This window comes from Grus americana, chromosome 1 (assembly GCF_028858705.1).
Source record: "Grus americana isolate bGruAme1 chromosome 1, bGruAme1.mat, whole genome shotgun sequence".
Taxonomy (NCBI): domain Eukaryota; kingdom Metazoa; phylum Chordata; class Aves; order Gruiformes; family Gruidae; genus Grus; species Grus americana.
The window spans coordinates 7089167-7108301 of NC_072852.1; the positions used below are offsets into that span (position 1 = coordinate 7089167).

The 19135-nt window shown below is 41.9% G+C and overlaps 1 protein-coding gene across 1 annotated transcript in view; it reads left to right on the forward strand.

Annotated features, from left to right (window-relative positions):
* Positions 1 to 644: 644 nt before the first annotated feature.
* PROSER2 (proline and serine rich 2) overlaps positions 645 to 19135 on the forward strand; it is a 28786-nt gene continuing 10295 nt past the window's right edge. The window contains exons 1-2 of the mRNA XM_054819270.1: positions 645 to 871; positions 10752 to 10967. Of these exons, the coding sequence (XP_054675245.1) occupies positions 10788 to 10967 (180 nt within the window). The 5' untranslated portion in view covers positions 645 to 871; positions 10752 to 10787. The remainder of the gene's footprint in view (positions 872 to 10751; positions 10968 to 19135) is intronic.

The following is a 19135-nucleotide window of genomic DNA, read 5'->3' on the forward strand; positions in this document are numbered from 1 at the left end:
GCAGCCACAGGCTCAGGCAGGGAGCAAGTGGCTGAGGGGGAGGCAGGCATTGGGCCACTCATTTTTTACCCTCTTTTTTCACCCCTTTTACCCTCAACATTTCGCAGTAGCTCAGTGGAGGGACAAGCCCCACAGACACCAGATCCAACACAATTTATCCCTTATGATGAGGGCCATCCCTGCTGCCCTGAGATGCCAGGGCTGGGCAGGTTTTACCTCAGGGTTCTCAGACGAAGCCAAAGGTATTGCCTTCACCCTCGCCCACTGCAGGCTGTCATGGCACCAAGCTCACCTGCCTCTCTGCCCTTACAGGGTGGCTGTGGAGACCCACGTACCCCACCCCGGGCACACTACTGGAGGGACACTGGGGATCGCTCCTTGGCGGAGCCATCTCAGGCAGCGGTTTGGTAACGGGGACACGCGTATGAACCGCGCTCCGAGGGTTATGTGGCAGCGCAGCGAAGCCCCTCAGACCAGGCGGTACCTCACACCAAAGCGCACCGCAGGCTGCCGCCCTCGGCCGCGTGGGAGGGAGGAGTAACCAGCCTCATGCCCTGCCCAGGGGGCCCGGGACAAAGGCGGCTGTCCCGCCTGGGCTAAGGCGGAGTCGTGACGAGGTGCCACTCCCCACACGGGGCAGGACAAACCAAACCACCCGGCTCGGGTCGGCGCCTGTAGCTTTAACCGCCTGCCGTGGGTGGTGGCCGGGCGCAGTGCGCATGAGTTCGGGGTTGGTCGCTCGGCGGAGCCCGCGTCTGGTCGGAGGTGCTGCTCTAGTCACCTGTCTGCTGCTGTCCTCCGTCCAGGCTCGTTCCCGCTCCTCGTTCTGCCCTCAGCACCCGGGAGAGGTGCGGACTGCGCCCCGCAGCCGGTGAGTGAAGCCTCCCTGCGCCGCGCTCCGGCTGAGGGGATCTTCGCTTCCCTCCGCCGGCTCCGGTGCTTGTCTCCGGCGAGTGGGGGCTGGCGTGAGGGGAGCCGCTGGCGTGAGGCGATGAGTTCCTGCCGCTCCGCCTGCCCCTGGCTCGGTCTTCCTCAGTGGCCCCTTCGGGGAGCGGCCGCGGAGCTCTCCGCGCGTCAGCCCTTGACAGGAATAGTTCAATATTGGTCTTATTACTCACTAATGGATTTTTAATTATTCCCCCGCCCGTTGGTGCTGTTCCAAGAGCCGGGACGGTGGCTGCTCCGTGTAGCTGCACGGGTTCTCGCCTCACTGTTCTCCCCGCTGGCAGGCTGGGGCGGCGGGCTGGGACCTGCCCGCTGCCGGGCTGCTGCCCGCTTCCAGCGCCAGGCCTGCCCGCAGCCCTCTCGGCGAGGAGAGGGAGGCTAGCACGGCCCCGGAGGGGTGCTTTGGACTCCGTTTAGTTTTGCGTACAGAGGAGGGGATGAGAAAAACTGTTAGTTAACAGCTTCCCTGCTGTATGTGAGGCTTCGTTTCCCAGTATTCAGCTGTGTTAAAGATTCTCTTTTTTGTTCCCCCCCCCCCCCCCTTGGATTTCTTGTTTTTCCCCATCGTATCCTGTCTAAAACCAATTTGTGTGGGCTAATTGGCAACTTAAAAGACAGTTAAGGAAAAGTTTTGTACCTGTGCATTGTTACACTTTGGATATATGGTGTTACTGACTGACTTGGGGTGATGGGAAAAAGCTACCTTGTTCCTTCTCATTGTTTTCTGCAATTTAATGTTACCATTGGAAAAACTGTGGGCTTAAACAGTAGCAGATTCTAGTTCAAAATACTTTTTTTTTTCCTCCTTACCCGCTGTCAGGTGCCTTTTCTATCTGGAGGTGGTAAGTGTGAGATGGCTGGTGCTTCTTAAGATCGTAATCTTGGGTAGTTCAGGCGAGGTTTAGTATGTGTAAGAGAAACCACAGCCTTAAAAACACTCTCGGGATTTTCAGTAATCCAGGATCTCAAGGGCATGTTTCCTGAATAGTTTTTGTTTTAGTATGGCACCAAGAGGAGGTAGCTGAAAGCAGAGCTCTGTTGGGCTTAGTCCTGTGCACGGATGTAGCAAGAGACGATTCCTGCAGTAACAAGCATGCTGATGAAATAGGAAAGAAATTTGGAGGAGGTTGTCTGTCTTTCTCAAACTTTTGCAAGGATTTAAATTGTAACAAGTATCAGAAATGTAAGTAACAATTACTTCCTTTCCCCTTCCTTTTATGAAGGATACAGGAGGAAAGACTTCTTTCCAAACCCTAAAGCGTAAGTCTTAGTTTTAAAAGCTTTTGCAATTTCTGGCTTAGGCTAATAAAAAGGTATTATTTTAAGACTCTTCTACAGATTGTTGACTAATGCAGCATTGCATATGGACTTCTTGCACAGGTACTACTATAAAGAGCAATGATTGTGGCTTTTCTCCTTCCTTTGCAGTAATTACTGCTGTAAGGGGAGAGTTGGTATTTAAAAATGAAAAGGGGAGGGGGAAGAAGTTGTTCACTCAGGTCTCTATTTCTTACTAATTATTTCTCAGAAATGGAATAGATTTTTCCAGCTGTGTCTTATCAAGGATTTGTCTGGGGTTTTTACAACAGAGAGTGAGTAAAATGAAATTTTGGGACTAGAAGTACAAGTAATGCCTGACACTGGAAAGGAACAGGGAGATTCTATATTACATCTTTCTATATTGTCAATAGTAAAACTCTTCTCCTCCTGTTGGTCATAGCTCCTTTTTCTCTGCATGCCTACGAGAGAAATATTAACCAAGAATGTTGGCAGAGGGGCCTGCTGGTTGGATATAGTAACTGGAACAACTTCACTCCTGAGCAGTTGACAAGTCTCAGGCTGACTGACCTTCTAAAATACTGGAGCATGAAAATAAATGAGCATATGAATGTGGCTTTCAAAGCGAGCCAGACAGGCTGTGTCAAATACTGTTACAAAGTCCTCCCTCCTCCTTTTTATTATTTTAATTAAAAAATAAAAGCAAGGAATTTTAATTTCCAGTGTAACTAACTTCTTAAAGATATCCTCTTCAATTGGGTGCATATTGATTATCCCTGTACCAAGGAAGGTCCAGGACAAGACTTTACTGCTCTGTTTTGCCAGTGTTGTTTTCAACTCTGTTTGCCTTGGGCAGGCAGACCTTTATGTACTTACATAGGAATGAAATGTATATTAAATTAGCTGCTTTTTAAAGTAAACACCTCTGCTTTGTGCTTCAGCTGTCTTCTGCCCTCCTCCCTATACCAGCACAGCAGTCACAAAAAGAAACATAGGAAAGCAACCCAAGATCCAGCTGTGAGACTGTGACACAGCCGTACTGGGGCTGAAAATTATCTTGCTGTCTTAAATACTTTGTAAAACAGGATTTGGTTCACCTTTGCTATGACTGTAGCAGTAGTTACATAATGAAACCCTAAACCCCAGTGATGCTACAGCTGTAACAAGACAGAAGTGGCTAATTACAGAGGAGTCTCTGCCTAAAATTGTTTATGTACATTTCATGTTTCTAAAGTGTTGGCTGTCATAGCACCACCCTGATGTTAACAGGGGAGGTTTAAAAAGAGTAACTTTAAAGGAATTGGACACTTTCCTTGTTGAAATTTACCTAAGGACACTTGAAGTCTGAGGAGACCTCAGCCATCACCTGGTTGTGTTTAAAGCCCCATGTAACACCGGACCAGACAGCTCTGGGTATCGTGTAGTTTTCCCACTGAGCAGATACTGGTCATCAAATCAACTGGAGAGTACCAGTGAGAGCCTTATTATCCTTGAGTAAGATGTTAATCTAAAGAAAAGTAACTACTTGTCGCTGGCTGTAGTTTTATTTTTAGTTGGGGCAGGGAGGGATTCTGTTGCTGTAAACGTGTGGGAGATGTGAGTGCTCCGGGGATCTTTGGTGGTTTAATCTACAATGTTGTATATGAACCTTTGCCACTGGCCTTTGCTTTAGGCAACAGGATTCAGCTGAAGCTGGTTTTGATGCAGTAAACTCTGTTCCCAGTTCACTTGCAAGGGATAAGGCAAAGACGTGTGAGAACACGCTTCACAGTTTTGGGTGTTTTTTTCCCAGATAATTCTGTCTTGAGGGTGGACCAATGTGCTTAGCATCATCAAATCCTGCTTTGGTATTCCACTGTCTGTTTTAAAAGCAGCAGCGTTTCTGAAACACCGCAGAGAGGATGAGGTCATGATGATCTAGACTTTTGCAAAAGGTCTCTTGTCTTGTGTTGGCTTGGTTGTCTTCAGTAGGTAACAAAGTTTCTAAAGTATAGGGTCTCAAAAACCTAAAAACGCTGTTCTTGAAAATCCAGAAAGACTAGTTAAGAATGAAGCACAATATTGAACCCTTTTATTCTGGTATCTTGAGGCTTGGATTAACGTGGTCAAAGGTGTGACCTTAAGCATTGTTTCTGAGCAAAGCATGATTTGGAGAATTCAATGTAGTAATTGAATTATTACTTAGGTGATGAAAATGTTGGTTTGTGATGGTTTCCTTTCTTTTTAAGTGGTTGCTACATTTAATTTGAGATCTAATTCACCAAACCATTTAAGCGTGTGATGAAATATCCTAGTGAAGTCAACTGGATTTAAGTTTTACTGAGTTGGTGCCTTGCCCATCTTGTTCTTTTAAAAACTTATGTACACAGGATTAATTATTTCACTGTTGGCAGCTCTTGTAAATTCTAGCGTGAGTTGTATGAATGACATTCAGTGTGTTTCTTGAGGCTCCAGCTTCCAGATTTAGAGGACTGAGAGAATCTTTGTTTTTAGTTTTAAAAGTAACGGATTTTGTAGCTCTCCAGCCTGTAGAGGAAAGTTTGAATTGTCACAAATGCATCACAGAAACCAGAAAGTTTAAAACAAAATATTGGGGTTACTTGCCTTAAATTCCCTTGAATTCTGGGAGTCTCGCATGGTTGTTAGCACTCTAATTACTTTGGCTGTAGTTGCGTGTCTGTCGTGGGCTGCCATGCTACCATGAGAGTACCCCATGTTCCCACTTGGCTAAACATTGTTCAAACTTACTTGACACCCATTCTGAAAAATCTCAATCATAATTGATATCCAGGGAAATGTCTTTAAAAATGCTGTTGGCCTGGTTCATGTTTAGAGGACCATACTGTCGTAGACTTGGGGGGGAGGGGGGTGGTTGTTGGGGTTTTTTAATGGTCAGCATTTCTATTTGGCTGGCTGTACTATGGTGACAGTACCTCTCTAAACAAGGGCAGGAACATTTCCTGGTTACCGGATGTCAAATAGCCGTGAATGTTTTGGACAGACAGGATTTTTCATGAGCAGATAAGGAATGTGCATCATAGTAAAATGATTTAGTACGTTATCATAAGCATCTACACTTATGATATGGAGAAGGAAAGTCAGAATTTAACTATGTTGGCCAGTTTTGGTTTACCTTGGTTCCTAAACATAAAGTATTGTTGATTGTTACTTCAGTTTTGGTTTGACTCTTTCTATAAGAACAGCTTTCAAATTTACTGTCTGATTCTGGGGGTTTTGTGTGCTCAAAGCAATACCTCTTCAGCCATCCTGGGTGCTCCTAGAGTTAGGCAAATTGCCTGTCAGGTTTGTCCTTTGTAGCCAGTACTGTCACTTCAGCTTTCCGGTACAAGAAAAGACTAAATCTTACTGTGTATGACAAGAGTTAGGACATATGGTTTACCTCTAAAGCTCAGAGATTTACTCTGTATTTCATATCCTGAAGGAGGTAAGAAGAAATCGGTTGTTGATAGTTCTGTTCTGTTCCACCATACTGGATCAGTTAGTTTTGAGGAGTTTCTAACAGCAGTGGCTCAGTGAAGGTGTCATGGGCCAGTTGGTTTTGTTTAGCTGTGATCTTGTACAGCAGGTTCAAAGGTATGTTGCAGGAGCACTTAATACAAGGAAAAATTCATCAGGTTATTAGACACAACTACCTGGCCTGTTTTGGGAAGCCCTGTGGTCTCCTAACCACAACGTGCAGGAATCTGAATGAATTCCTATTCTCTGGTTGCCTTAGAATCATAGACTGGTTTGGAAAGGCATCTTAAAGATCACCTAGTTCCAACCCTCTGCCACGGGCAGGGACACCCTCCACTAGACCAGGTTGCCCAAAGCCCCATCCAACCTGGCCTTGAACACTTCCAGGGATGGGGCAGCCACAGCTTCTCTGGGCAACCTGTGCCAGTGCCTCACCACCCTCACAGGGAAGAATTTCTTCCTAATATCTAATCTAAATCGACCCTCCTTCAGCTTAAACCCATTACCCCTTGTCCTCCATGCATTCCATGCCCTTGTAAACAGTCCCTCTCCAGCCTTCCTGTAGACCGTTTTAGGTACTGGCAGGCTGCTATGAGGTCTCCCCAGAGCCTTTTTTCCAGGCTGAACAATCCCAACTCTCTCAGCCTGCCTCTATAGGAGAGGTGTTCCAGCCCTCTGATCACCTTCGTGGCCTCCTCTGGACTTGCTCCAGCAGCTCCATGTCTCTCCTGTACTGGGGCCCCCAGAGCTGGATGCAGCACTCCAGGTGGGGTCTCACAAGAGCAGAGTAGAAGGGCAAAATCCCCTGCTTTGACCTGCTGGTCATGCTTCTTGTGATGCAGCCCAGAATATGGTTGGCTTTCTGGGCTTTGCCGGCTCATGTTGAGCTTTTCGTCAACCAACGCCCCCAAGTCCTTCTCAGGGCCGCTCTCATTCCATTCTCCGCCCAGCCTGTAGTTGTGCTTGCAGCCTTGTCTTACATACTCTTCCTTCAGCATCTGCTGCTAACTGTCAGAAGCTAATAGAGATACAGGTCTGTAGTCTGGCCCTGTACCATTATTTTTATAAAAAGCTATCCCACAGTAACACAGAATGACCTCAGAGTACTTTCAGATGGTTTTTTCCAGATCCTTAACTCTCCAAACTCAAGCACCACCATGGAGTGCAAGATGACTGATGGTGTGTGCAGAGCTGAGTGTGTGCATTGGTATGTCTGTATACAGCTGACAGGTTAAACAAACCTTGAAGTTTGCTGGCCAGTTCTTGTCTTTCAGTTGTATCACTGATGAATAGTGTGTGTGATGCTCAGAGTGCACTCTAGGCTTAGAAATGTATTTTAAAAATGTTTTATGCCAAGAGTGTTCTAGAAATATAGAATATTTTGGTTTCATCCTACTACCCTCTGATAGACATGCATGATGTGTGAATTGTGTTGTTTTAAATATCTCATGAAGGCTAGCTCTAGTGTAGCTGAGAAGTGATCATTTCAGCTGATAGAATCACAGCTGCCCTAAGATGCCTTTTTGGTTGAACATTTGGGATCTTTTCTCCAAATAGTACTGTTTGTCACACTTCTATGCTCTTGTATTGTGGTCTGATTTTTTTTTTTTTTTTTAATTAATCCCTATTGGTACAGGCACATATCTCTTAAACTGAGCAAAAAAAACCCAAAACCCCAACAACAAAAAAACCCACTACAATGCATTGAATAGACCAAGAAACAAATCCTGTTGCGAGCAACTTTCATATTTAATGCATCTCTGAAGGTCAGGAGGAACAGCCACCTGTTGTCCTGCTGTTGTTGCTCTCTCTGAGGATGGTTACCTTATTTTTGAATCCCTGCTTGTTACCTAGGCAATCCTACTGAAACAGGCAGTGGGGTCTTCTTGAAATTTATTAGATTTTTGGCTATTTCTACCTTAAATCCACAAAGTCTTTTACTTAATAGACAGGACGTAAAAAGGGTGAGGGGACTTCCGTGTCAGCCATGGTTTGGAGAGGAATTTGTCCCTAAAGCATGCTGTATGTATTGCAGCAGTGCTGGGCAACCCCTCATCAGCTGTAGCTGCACTAGGCACTGTACAAATTTGCAGGAGTTTCTCCCTTTAAGCATAACAAACACAACAAAGGGGAGAAGAAATAATATATATGAATGGGTTATGATCCTCTTGATGTGCACCCTTGAAGTATTAAAGATGATGTGAAAGATAGAAGGGAAGATCTTCCTCCCACCCCCCCTTCTGCAGGCTCACAGGCTATCTATCGCACAGCTGCCTGAGCTTTTCTGAAATGAGTAAAACTTCCAAAGAAGCCATGGCTTACAACACAAAAGCAGAACCAGTGCCGTAATGCTTGCTACTTGATCTTGTGTGGGTGGCTCTCTTAACCAGTAATAGTCACTGCCTTTATTCATTGTTCAGGAGCTGTGTGAAATATCTGAGCTTGAGCTCCAAAATGAGTAACAAGAGCTTGCTGGAAGCAGAGTTGTTTGTTGTTGTTTAGAACTTGTGGCTTTAATGTTTATTACTACTGATTCTGGGTGTTCCTGCTGTCCTGGATACAAATAGCCCACTATGAAGCTTAGACCTGGTTATGCTAAGGTTTTGCTGTTGGAGAAAGCAAAACAGTACCCTTAAATACTTTCTTCTCTCTCAAAGTTTTGGCCTGCTAACTGGTTTCTTGGTAACTTGGATTAATATCTTCATTTGGTTAGTCTTTAAATGTGGGTCTTGTCTATGCTATCTATTGTAATCTGGAGCTATGATGTCTCATGTGGTCTATAAAATGTTCACAAACAGTTTTGAGTATAATTCTAGAAATCTAATAGGTGTCTATAATATATCACTGAGGGACTGAACAAACATGACTTGTCCAGTTTATGCTGTGGACACCTGGATAAAAATTGATGCTGCAGCTTAAAAGTTCTGATGAGAAATAATACTCACCTTATGTTGGATGTTAATAGGAGTACTTGCCTCTTGCTGGTCCTTCCTTAGAAAAATGCTCTTTTCCATCTGAGCATCACCTTGAAAGTCATTGGACGAAATCTGAAGTCAGTGGGAGTTTTCTGTGAATTTCAGGTGTTAAGATTTTCTGCGGTAGTCTTGCCTTCTAAAAATGAGATATATGGTTTTGTGTATAGCATTTCAGAGGAGTCAAGATTTTCACTGATAATGTTGTCTTCTAAAAATATCTATTTTCTTGTGTGTGTTTGTGCATGGCTATTCAGTGCTATGGGGTTTGTTGTAGATGGAGCTGCTGTTGCAGGATGTGTTCTAAATTCAGGTTGCTCTTTTTCAGTTTAGCTTTCAGCAGCATAGCTTTTTAGTTTGAGCCTGGGTATGTAGCAGCCAGAGGTACAGCAGCTGCTGCGGTGCTCTCATGTCTGCCTGTCTTGCAATTCTGAAAACTAGGACCAAGACCATATTTCTACCTCAGTGGCATCACTTAAAGACCATTATCCTGAGGATGCATTGTATCTATTTATAGCTAATGTTATTAATAGAAGAAAGGAAGAATGTTCTCTTTATGTAAAAGCAAAGCTAAATCTTAACTGTTAGGCCTAATGTTCATAAGAAAGGCTATTAGATGCTTTTATGGTGGCAATCCAGTGCTCTGATGCGGGTTGTGCTTCCAAGACTTGCTGGACTGCAGCCTCACTACATTGTGTGGGAGCCTTCCCACAGGACACACATTGGTGCTACAGCATAAACGAGGGAGCGTTCGTACATACCTCTGGTAATGTCATATCCCTCTCCTGGGAGGAAATGATCAGCAAGATGGAATTGTTGCTCAGTATTGGCAGATGTTATCTCACTGCTATGAAACGCTAATCAGCTTACCAGGAGGCTCTGGTTTCTCAGCCCTCAGCTGACAGGGGTAGGGAGGAAGGAGAAGTAATCCAATTGAATTGGAAATGTAGACCTGACTTTGCTTCTCATGTCACCTCTCAAACCATAATAAAGGGAGAAGCACTTGGGAAGCAGGACCATCTCATTTCATTTGTACAGTGTCAGGGTAATGGTATCTAGTTCCCAGCTGGCTGCATATAACGTGGTACTCAGAAGCAACTGTTTTGAAGAACACATCATTACTGCTTCCTGGTTGCAGGCAGGGTGAGTGAAAAGATGGGCTATTAAAGAACAAGGCAATTTCTTGTTGCGAAGGATGTTTTAACATATTGGAGAGATAGATGAACTAGGTTCTACTTTTTTCCCTCCCCCTGTTTGTGCTGTTAGTGCAAAAGGATGACTTTTGTCTTTGTGGTACTTTGAGAACAAAGGAAGAAATTCTGTCAGAGTGTTTTGGGAGATGACGACAATTCAGAGAGGTATTACAGAATGACGTGCTAGGATGGCTTAAACTGGGGGCTTTTGCTCCAGCAAGTGCTGGTGCATATGTCTCTTCCAGTAAGCATCTTCCAAATGTACAAGCATGGCTTCTTCATGGCTGAGTGAAATAAAAGCTCTGTAAGCTTTAAAATGCAATTTTGCTATGTAATGCAATGGTGCGAAAATGGCACTAAGTTCTATTCATGCATCTTTAACCAGAAGTAGTTGGCATAGAGCTGCTTCAGTAACACATGAATTAACTGCAGCAGTGTTAGGAAATGACTGGATTCTGTTTGCCTCCTGTGGTCCAATAAATAGAATTCTTGTCTAAAAGCTAATAAGAGGAAGACGTTTAAACTGGGTCAGTTGGTATCTTAGCCAATGGGATTTTATTACCATTAATGATATGTCATAATGGAAAACACAAATTGAATCTGTGGGACAGGTATGTATGCAGGGTCCGTGCTTGTAAATGTAGACATCTGGTTTGGAAGCACACGAGATGGGGTACAGAACCTTGCTATGCTGGATTTTTAAAGTCACCTTTTAGAATAAGACCAACTTTTTTTAAATGTGCACATAGGTGGTAGACATCTTCTAGACCATAAAGATATGTTCTTCATTAACTTGTGTGGGATCTCTTTTTCTATTTATTTTCCACTCCCCTTCAAGTGTTTCAAAAACCAAATTTAAATATAACACATTGTTCTTTGTTTTCAGAAATGAATAAAGCTAGCAGCCCTACGTAATAAGCTGATGGCATTCTACGCTGCATCGGGATCAATCAGTCAAGAGGGTGTGATGCCTAGAAATGTCCTCTCAGATTCTCCTGAAATGGCATCCGACATCTCTCCAAAGCACACACTTGGGAGCATGGAGAAGGGTGGCAGTGTGGAGAATCGTGGCAGCCAAGCTAGGTGCAGAACTCTTGCCTTGGTAAGTGTTTAATGAGCCTTACTCTTAGTGATACAAATTATATTAGTAGCTTTGTTCACGTCACAGGATTCTTTTTTATTAAGCATTGATTTTTTTTTTTTTTTTTTGGCCATTTCTAGTGCTAAATGGTTGCTTGTGGTCTTGGCTGTTAACAAACTGAAAGGCCAGAATTAACTACTCTGATCTGGTACAAGAGCTTGTTATTCTGGTCTGATTGCCTCTGTGAGCTTGGAGAGTGCTTCTATCTGGCCATTCCTCCCAGAGAACTGGGAACAGCAGTAAGGAGCACACGTTACGCTGGGCAGCTCGGTGCAGCCAGCCGCATGCAGTGCACAGTTCAGTGTATGTCTCTGCCCTGGCTTAAGTAGCTCGTAAAGGAACTTAAGGATAGCATTGGTTCTATATGCTGTTTCTTGCTTAAGCTCCTTGTTGACACTACTGAATGAAGGTCTTGGCTTATTCCACCTTCATATTATTAGGTGAGTAACAAATACATCACCATAAACAAAGTTGTCTTCACATTAGCGAAGATGAGTGTGTGGCCGTTTATATAGTATGTGAGTAATTGAGGGAGGAGGATGCACTTCTGCATTTTTCCAATTAGCAGGATGATTCAGGCAATGAACTCAACAGTACTGTTTGTACTGTGACAAGCTAAGCCTAGAAAGCAGGTATGGTTCTTTGCACATTTTTTTATCATCACAACCATTTGAAAAGCATCCATTTTTATTTGAGGAAAGAGCATTCTGGTAAACATACTTTCCCTAAGTGGGAATATAAATCTTTGTCTTGCCTTGAACATGGAATTAGGCTTTCCATATCTTTCCCTCTGCCAGCCCTGCTAGCTTCCTTTTAGTGAAGTAGTTTGTTGCTGTGAAAGAATAAGTGGTGAAAATAAGTTGGCAAGTTGATACCTGTATTTATCTATATACCTCAGTTGATACTTGTATTTATCTATATGCTCAGTGTTTTGTGCTACTTTGTGAGCTTTTTGGCAACTGAGATAATTCTGAAGATATTTCTTCTTGTTTTTCCCTAATGAAAATACAATTTGGTTAATATTCTGCTGTATCCTTAAGGCAGCTTGTGTTGCTCATTAAAACACAAAACAAGTATTACTAAATTTAGTCCCTTAACTGTTTCTGATCTGCTCTAGAACAAAGTTATGAAGGATCAGGGTGGGGAGACTGAGAGCGTAGCCAAGTACACCATTTGCACTCAGGTATTTAGAGTATGTTGTTTATTATATGAAAACTGATTGGATCTTAGAGAATTACAGTGGGAGTTGCACTTTGTTAAAGAATTACAACTTAATTTTATGCAAAATTACAAGTTAAGTTTATGCATTACTCTGACTCCAGTCTTCCAGGTTATCAAACTAGTAGCCAGTCGTGTTTCCATGGGTTTTATTCTTAGGTGCATGAATAGCTGCAGTAGCAGGCATGAGACTGGTCATTCGAAAAAATCACTATTGAATAACAAGGCTATGTATAGAATCATAGAATGGTATAAATCAGTATGTTTGTACAGTCTCATCCTGAGTCTGCTGTGTCAGAAAATGACATAGATTCCCTTAGTCTAACTAGATCTTACCATGTGATAACCTATATGATGATGCATCAGCTAGAATTGGAATCCCTTTCTACTCCGTAATGCAGTAATTTATAGATGGAGTAAAAGCTGGCTGCAAGTTTAGGCAATTCCCATCAGATCTGTGCATCAGCAAAAGATGTTCCCAAAGCTGTTAGTTTGTCTTGTTTAAGTTTGCACATGAAGAAAGTGAAGCGTGTACTGACAAGTTTAATTCTGGTGCCAAAGATCCCCTTCCATGACTGTTCTTCCAGCAGTAGAGTAGGTGGCATGTCCGATAAGGCTGACAAATAGCATGCATGGAATAACAGGTTGGGGAATGGAAACTCTTTGCAATAAAGGCATAATTTCAGTTTCTGAGTTTGAGAAGGGGTCTGTGGTGAACTGAATATGAAGGAAATTCTGCCAATTGTGATTCAGTAAATAGTACTCAAGTCTTTAGCGCTGCTCAGATTTTTCCTTTTTGTGATCTGACGTAAGAAAAGAATATTGTTCCACTGGCTGATAACTTTTGTCTGTTCAGCACTGAAATAAGCTTTAGAAATCCTCAGGATAAAAAGTATTCTTCAAATATTTCTTTTTCTATATCCTTGTGTAATTGTGTATTAAAAGCATAATTTTTTACAGTCCACTAAGCAGATCAGGGGATTTGTAAGAGGAAAAGCTAGTTGCTGGAACATGTTCCTAGAGACCTTAACTTCTTGCTTCAGTAGTCTTGTTATAAACATTGAGAAGATGCAGAAGCTTTGATAGCCTAATGAGAAGGGAGGGGATAGATAGCTTGGTGTAGACAAATAATTTCTTGTTAACCAGTTCTGAGAAGGGAAGGGGCAGATTTTCAGGGACACAGGACCTTCATAGCCCTGAAACAGAAGCAACAACAGACTTACCTGCCTTTTCATTTATCACCTGTCTGGTCACTTAGAAACACAAGAAGGAAGGTCAGGGTTGACTTTGAATTTTTTTTTTTAATGGCCTTGCAAAGGAAAGATGTGTAGCAGTGCTTTTTATGACAGGCCTGTACTGCTGCAGGTTTCTTCTACTCAATTACAGAAAAGAGGCTCTTAAGCTTCTCAAACTACATTAGTCACTAAATATAACCTTTGTATTGCATCTGTGGAATTCAAACAAATGTAGGGATGTGATAATAGAGACAAATACTTGGACCGGCTTTAGCCTACATTGACTGCTTAGAGCTGGTTTGGCTGTTCTTGCATACTGTGTGTCTGTGCTGGCATTACTTGCTGTGGAACTGGTTGTCGGTTTAGGAATGACTAGGAGGTGGACGTGAATTGCCACGTGCCAAAACGGTCTTAAAATTCTTTGTGTGTGATTTATTTTTTTTTAACTAGTCAAGTGTTGTCAGTTCAGTTTAATTCTGTCAGATTTCTCAACTTCTTACCTACACAATGGTGCTTTTAGTTAATCTTTGACAATCTAATCATTTTAGCTAATCTTTGCAGTCCTTAAAGCCAAATTTATTTTTTTTAAATGGAAAGTAAAGTGCTGATGTCCTGTCTTGATTGCTGTAGAGTTTTCCATATAAATGTTCAGGTCTGGATTTATGCTGCCAAATTTATCACAGCAGCTGAAAACAAGTACAAGAGCCTATGTTTAGATGGGAGGAATGTTTGCCTTGATAGTTTCATCTCACACCATCACCTAAAGCTGTTTCCTCCTCCAACTTTTCTCTGTATAACTATAAAAGTTCTTGAATATGATGAATTTGCACATATATTCAGGTTTCTTTTCAATGGAGGTGGTATTCATACGTGTGCTTGAGAAAAGGATGAGATGAGTGTACCTTCCCGGTACTTGGAATCAGTCGCACTATCCAAGAGGGAGGGTAAACAAAACCACTCTGTTCTGCTTGGCAATTCTGACTTCCAAAAGCCATTCTTGAATGACACTCTCTGATATGTGGTATAAGAATTAACTTGCAGTGAAATACGGTTGCAGCAATTTAAGGACACCTAATTTGGAGATAAAACTAGGTGTTAGCTTTTTTGAAGCAATTTGTCGTGTTTTGTTGACCGAATAGGCACAGACCAACTTCTTAAAGCAAATCCTTCTTTTTCAGTGCTTCACTCTGGTAATTGCACTGTGTATCTATTCTCAGCCATGAGTAACTGCTTTAGTTTCTAGGTGTGAATAACATGCTAGGACAATAGTATCACCTACAAAAACCATACCAGAAGGTGCTGGTTGTACCTAAAGTGAGCTGTGCTACTTGGAACTGCACTAGTAATGAGCTGTGTCGGTGCCTTGGATCTGTTGATACAACTTCAGTACTACACCTTCTGGATCTGAACGTGCCATACTGAGTAATAGGTTTGAGGGAGAGTGAGTTATTGTTACTCTCAATAGATCATGCTGTGGTTTTTTTATTTTATTTTTGCCTTTGGTTCAGACAGATCCTCAGTTAATGCTGCAGTTCATCACCACTCTTTCTTTTGGTAAGTAATCAAGTGGCTTAAACTGGCAGATAGCTATGATTCTGAAAAGATGTCTTGCTTATTCTGTTTGCTAACAAGCTTCCTCTAGGGCTCTAACAAGACTTGATACCCAGTCAATGAAGATGGTTTGTTGCTACCAGATACCATGTATAGTACAGGTGACACTTTGACCATTGGTTACATAGACAAGAAGAGCAAGTATCTTGTGAGTAGTCTGAGCTGGCCCACTGTCTCATTTCACACACTCAGACATTTAACTCAGGGTTGACCTGGTTATTTGGTAGTTATGATGCCTCTTGGAGCCTAAAAATTAGTTGCTATGACCTTTATCCTTTTTTGGATAAGTACAGATAATTCAAATGCAACAGACATGGTTTTCTAAGTGCACTGTACTACTACCTCTTTGCCCTAGCCTCTCTGAAGAGGTCTGGGGATTCTAGTGTTGTTTTAGGAGCTACTGGAAAAGGACAGATTGTGTGTCTGTTAGCCCACTGCCACCTTTTTCCTCACAATTTGAGTGTGCAGAGTCTTGTGATGCTGGGCTGCGCTTCAGGTACATTCAAGGAAAAGTCCTGAGAGACTCTTTCCATAAAATTAATGTGTCTTCCCCCCCACACTTGATACTGATACTCTGCAGGCTTTACTGTACTACAAGGTCTTTCACCATGTCCAAGTACTTTGCCAAATAACAATACACAAAAAAAAAATGAGAAGAATTTTTATGACTCTTTGATTCTTTCTATGGATACAGCTGTCTTTGGGCGGGTGGAAGCCATTCCTTACAGGGTGTGGAGAGAGCTATGCTATACTTGATCCACTTTAAATTGATATTAGCATGGCTTGGAAGCAGTATGCCTTAGAAAAATAAGTCATTGTTCCTACCAGGAGGGCAAGTAGTAGAGAGGAAGAGGGGATTGAGGACTGCTTGCTTTGGATCATGCGTATAGAACTAAGGCAAAGAGCCTGACTCTTAGCAAGGAATGACCTAGCTGTAAAATGTGCTAGTGAGAATGTGCATAGAGCACAAATTGTCTTCAGGATCTATAAACTGCATCATTCTGCTTCAAAGCTGGATCTAGTAGATAAAGATTATTTCAGCAGGTGGGTACCTCTGCTCTTTAACCCTCACTGATAGGAATTCCTGAACTTCCAAAGCAGTTTCTCTGTATTCCACTACTTTTTTTTTTTCAAGGAATGCTTGGATTAGAGTTTCTGTAATGTGAAAGTAAATTTCAACTTGTCTCGCCTTCAGTGCACATAGAGGTCGTCATTATATATATTAAAATACATACAGGGCTCCATCTGCCTACCCCCCATTCTCCCCCATTTTAAAACATTACGTGCTCCGTTCTTTCAGCCTTCCTGTGTAGCTAAATTCTCAGCACTCCTTGCTTTGTTCTGGACCCTGTCCAGCTTGGCTGCATCCTTTCCAAAGTTCAGCAACTGAATCTGAACTCTCTGTTCCGAATGAGGATGTGCTGTTATTTCATCACTCAGGTTAATATATCCCAGAATGACATTCACATACCTGAACAGCACACTCTTTCCTTTTTACAGCACTTAAACTGACCTGCAGATCTTTCTTTCTTGTATTGCCACTTAGCCATTGTTCATTGCTCTATATTCATGCATTCTTCAACTGAATTTCATCTTGTGGACTACCAAGCACACTTACTTGGTTTGTGAAGGTCTTATTCTCTCCTACCTAATCCTTGCAGTGACATCTTCCAGCATAAGGGCATCAAGAGATGTTAAGTTAATTGTCTATTGCTGTTAGTGAAGGATCAGATAACAGAGGTGTAGGGATAAATCTGCTCAGGACTTGTCTTGTTTCGTTATTCAATTTATGATAGATACATCATGCTATTTCTCAAAAATAATAATATCTTCCCCCACCCCCCAGTTACATAGGTACCTTGCAGTAACTTCATATAGGCATACTTTCCTTATCCATCTCTGAGTATAATTTTTGGGGACTGTGTAATCAAGGCTTATCATATGTCATGCTTATGCCTATTGGCCAAATCAGTAACCCTCTTGTGAGAAATGAGATTGGTGTGAAATGATTTGATTTTGTAAAGACAGTGTTTAGTGGCTTTTGCCTGAAACGTCTCCCAATTTTTCTCAATGTTGTTCTAAAATAGAAATTAAAGGGAAGAAGAAATTATTAGCTGATCAGCCTAACTTTGATAACAAAAGAGATGTCTTCAGAGTTTAAGTAGATCTTGCATTGCTTTAGCTTGCTTTTTTAAGAGTAGGTTAGGTGTAATTTAATCAGTTTATGACTTCAGTTCATCTAGTTTAGGTTTTTAAATACTTCTAGATGATTTGTTTCCTCACTTATGACCTATTGATTATATGCTTTGCTAACTATTATGAAGCACACAGGTACAATTATGTTAATAAACTGAAGACTACAACATTCAATATTATAGTCTTCTTCACCAAATGAAATGGTATTATCAAAATCATCAGATACTGGGTTGTAAAGGAAGTACTTTTTGACACAGCACACAATTAAACTATGGAACTCATTGCCACAGAATGCTGTGTATGCCAGCCATTTAAATGGGCTTAAACAATAAGATGAATTCATGCTAGAAAAACTCATTAAGGGCTGTTAAGTACACAGATGCGGATGCAACTGGGAAGTCCTTAAGCCATGTATTGCTGGAAACTGGAAGCATGTAGAGCAGAAGAGTACAAATCCATCCAATTTACAGCAATGCTCCCCCCCCCCCCCCCCCGCCAACCCCATTTCCCTGCCCTGTGCATTCACTTGCTTCCAACTTAAGTAACGCAGGGGTATGAACCATTCTGTTTCCCTTTCTGTAAATATAATCAGAGGTACGTGCTTTTTTTTCTTCTGTGCTGCAGCTTTTGTACCTGTTCTGAGACTGTTCCTGTGTGCAGGACTTTCTTCTCCGCCTTTCTTTTTACAAGTAGAACTGCCTGCCTTTTTATTAGTAGGCTGAGGCCTAAGTGGTGCTACACTGGTCTCTTCCTCCTATGTATTAGAGTAGTTTTCTCCCTTCATGTGTTTTTGAGAAGCATCCAGTCACTTCTCTCCCACAGAACTGTGTCTGTTAATTCTCTGGCACTGTCAAGTGATTGACAATAAATCAGTTGAATCCACTTTTCTACTGGTATTTTGCTAATTTGCTAACTGTTTGACATAGGTAATACCATTTGGTTCTCCAGCAGTTTTCAGAATAATTTTTTTTTAATAACTACTGCAGATTCCTTGGGATTTACCCCCCTGTTCTGTTTCTGTCAAAGCTGTGCTGGTCTTAGGATTCTGGATGTGATGTTAAGAATTTCTTTGGATGCGTGTGAAAAATTGTGGGCCTCTGATACTAAGTCACTGTTTTGGACAGGATAGGAAAGGGATCTTTTCTATGAAACAGATTCTATTCTTCTCTTTTTTTCTTGTTTCTTTTTTCCTCTTTTACACTAAAGACCGTCATAACAGACTCTTTCCTGTTTGGTGTAAGCAGGAAATGTTTGGCTGCACAAGGATCTAAAATATTAATGCCAGCTGAGCATACTCAGCTATTTCAGCTGTTTGCATCCCAATTTTTTTCTGTCCAAGCAATCTTTTTAATCCTCAGCTAAGGCACAATTTTAAAGTTTCAAATTTAGGTTGTGTTTTGACAGTAGCTTTAAAGTTGGTAGTGTTAGGTGTACGTGAGATTTAGCTTTGGGAGGTGTGTTTGTGTATTGAGAGTAGGGAGTTGAGGGGAATAACTCAAGCAGCTGAAAAGACTCTGCTTCAACTGTTAAAAACCCAGATTCTTCAAGGAGAAAGGAGGCCTGGAAAACCAGATGAGAAAGAATATGAACTGTTCCAGTACTTGGAATATGTTGAAAATGAACTAATTACAAACAGACTTGGTAACATTAGTTAAAACTAACACCAGTTAACTGCAACAAAATTCCTCCCATCTTTCTGAAAGCTTTACTATAAGTAATACAAGTGGGCATTTTATAATAAACCACTGTTCTCAGACCAGTGGTAAAGTCAGTCACTGCTTGCTTTACATGTCTGAGCTCCTTTGGTTTGACCAACTTGAGTAGGTTTATTTTCACCACGCTTGTGTGTCTGAAATGGAATTATTTCCT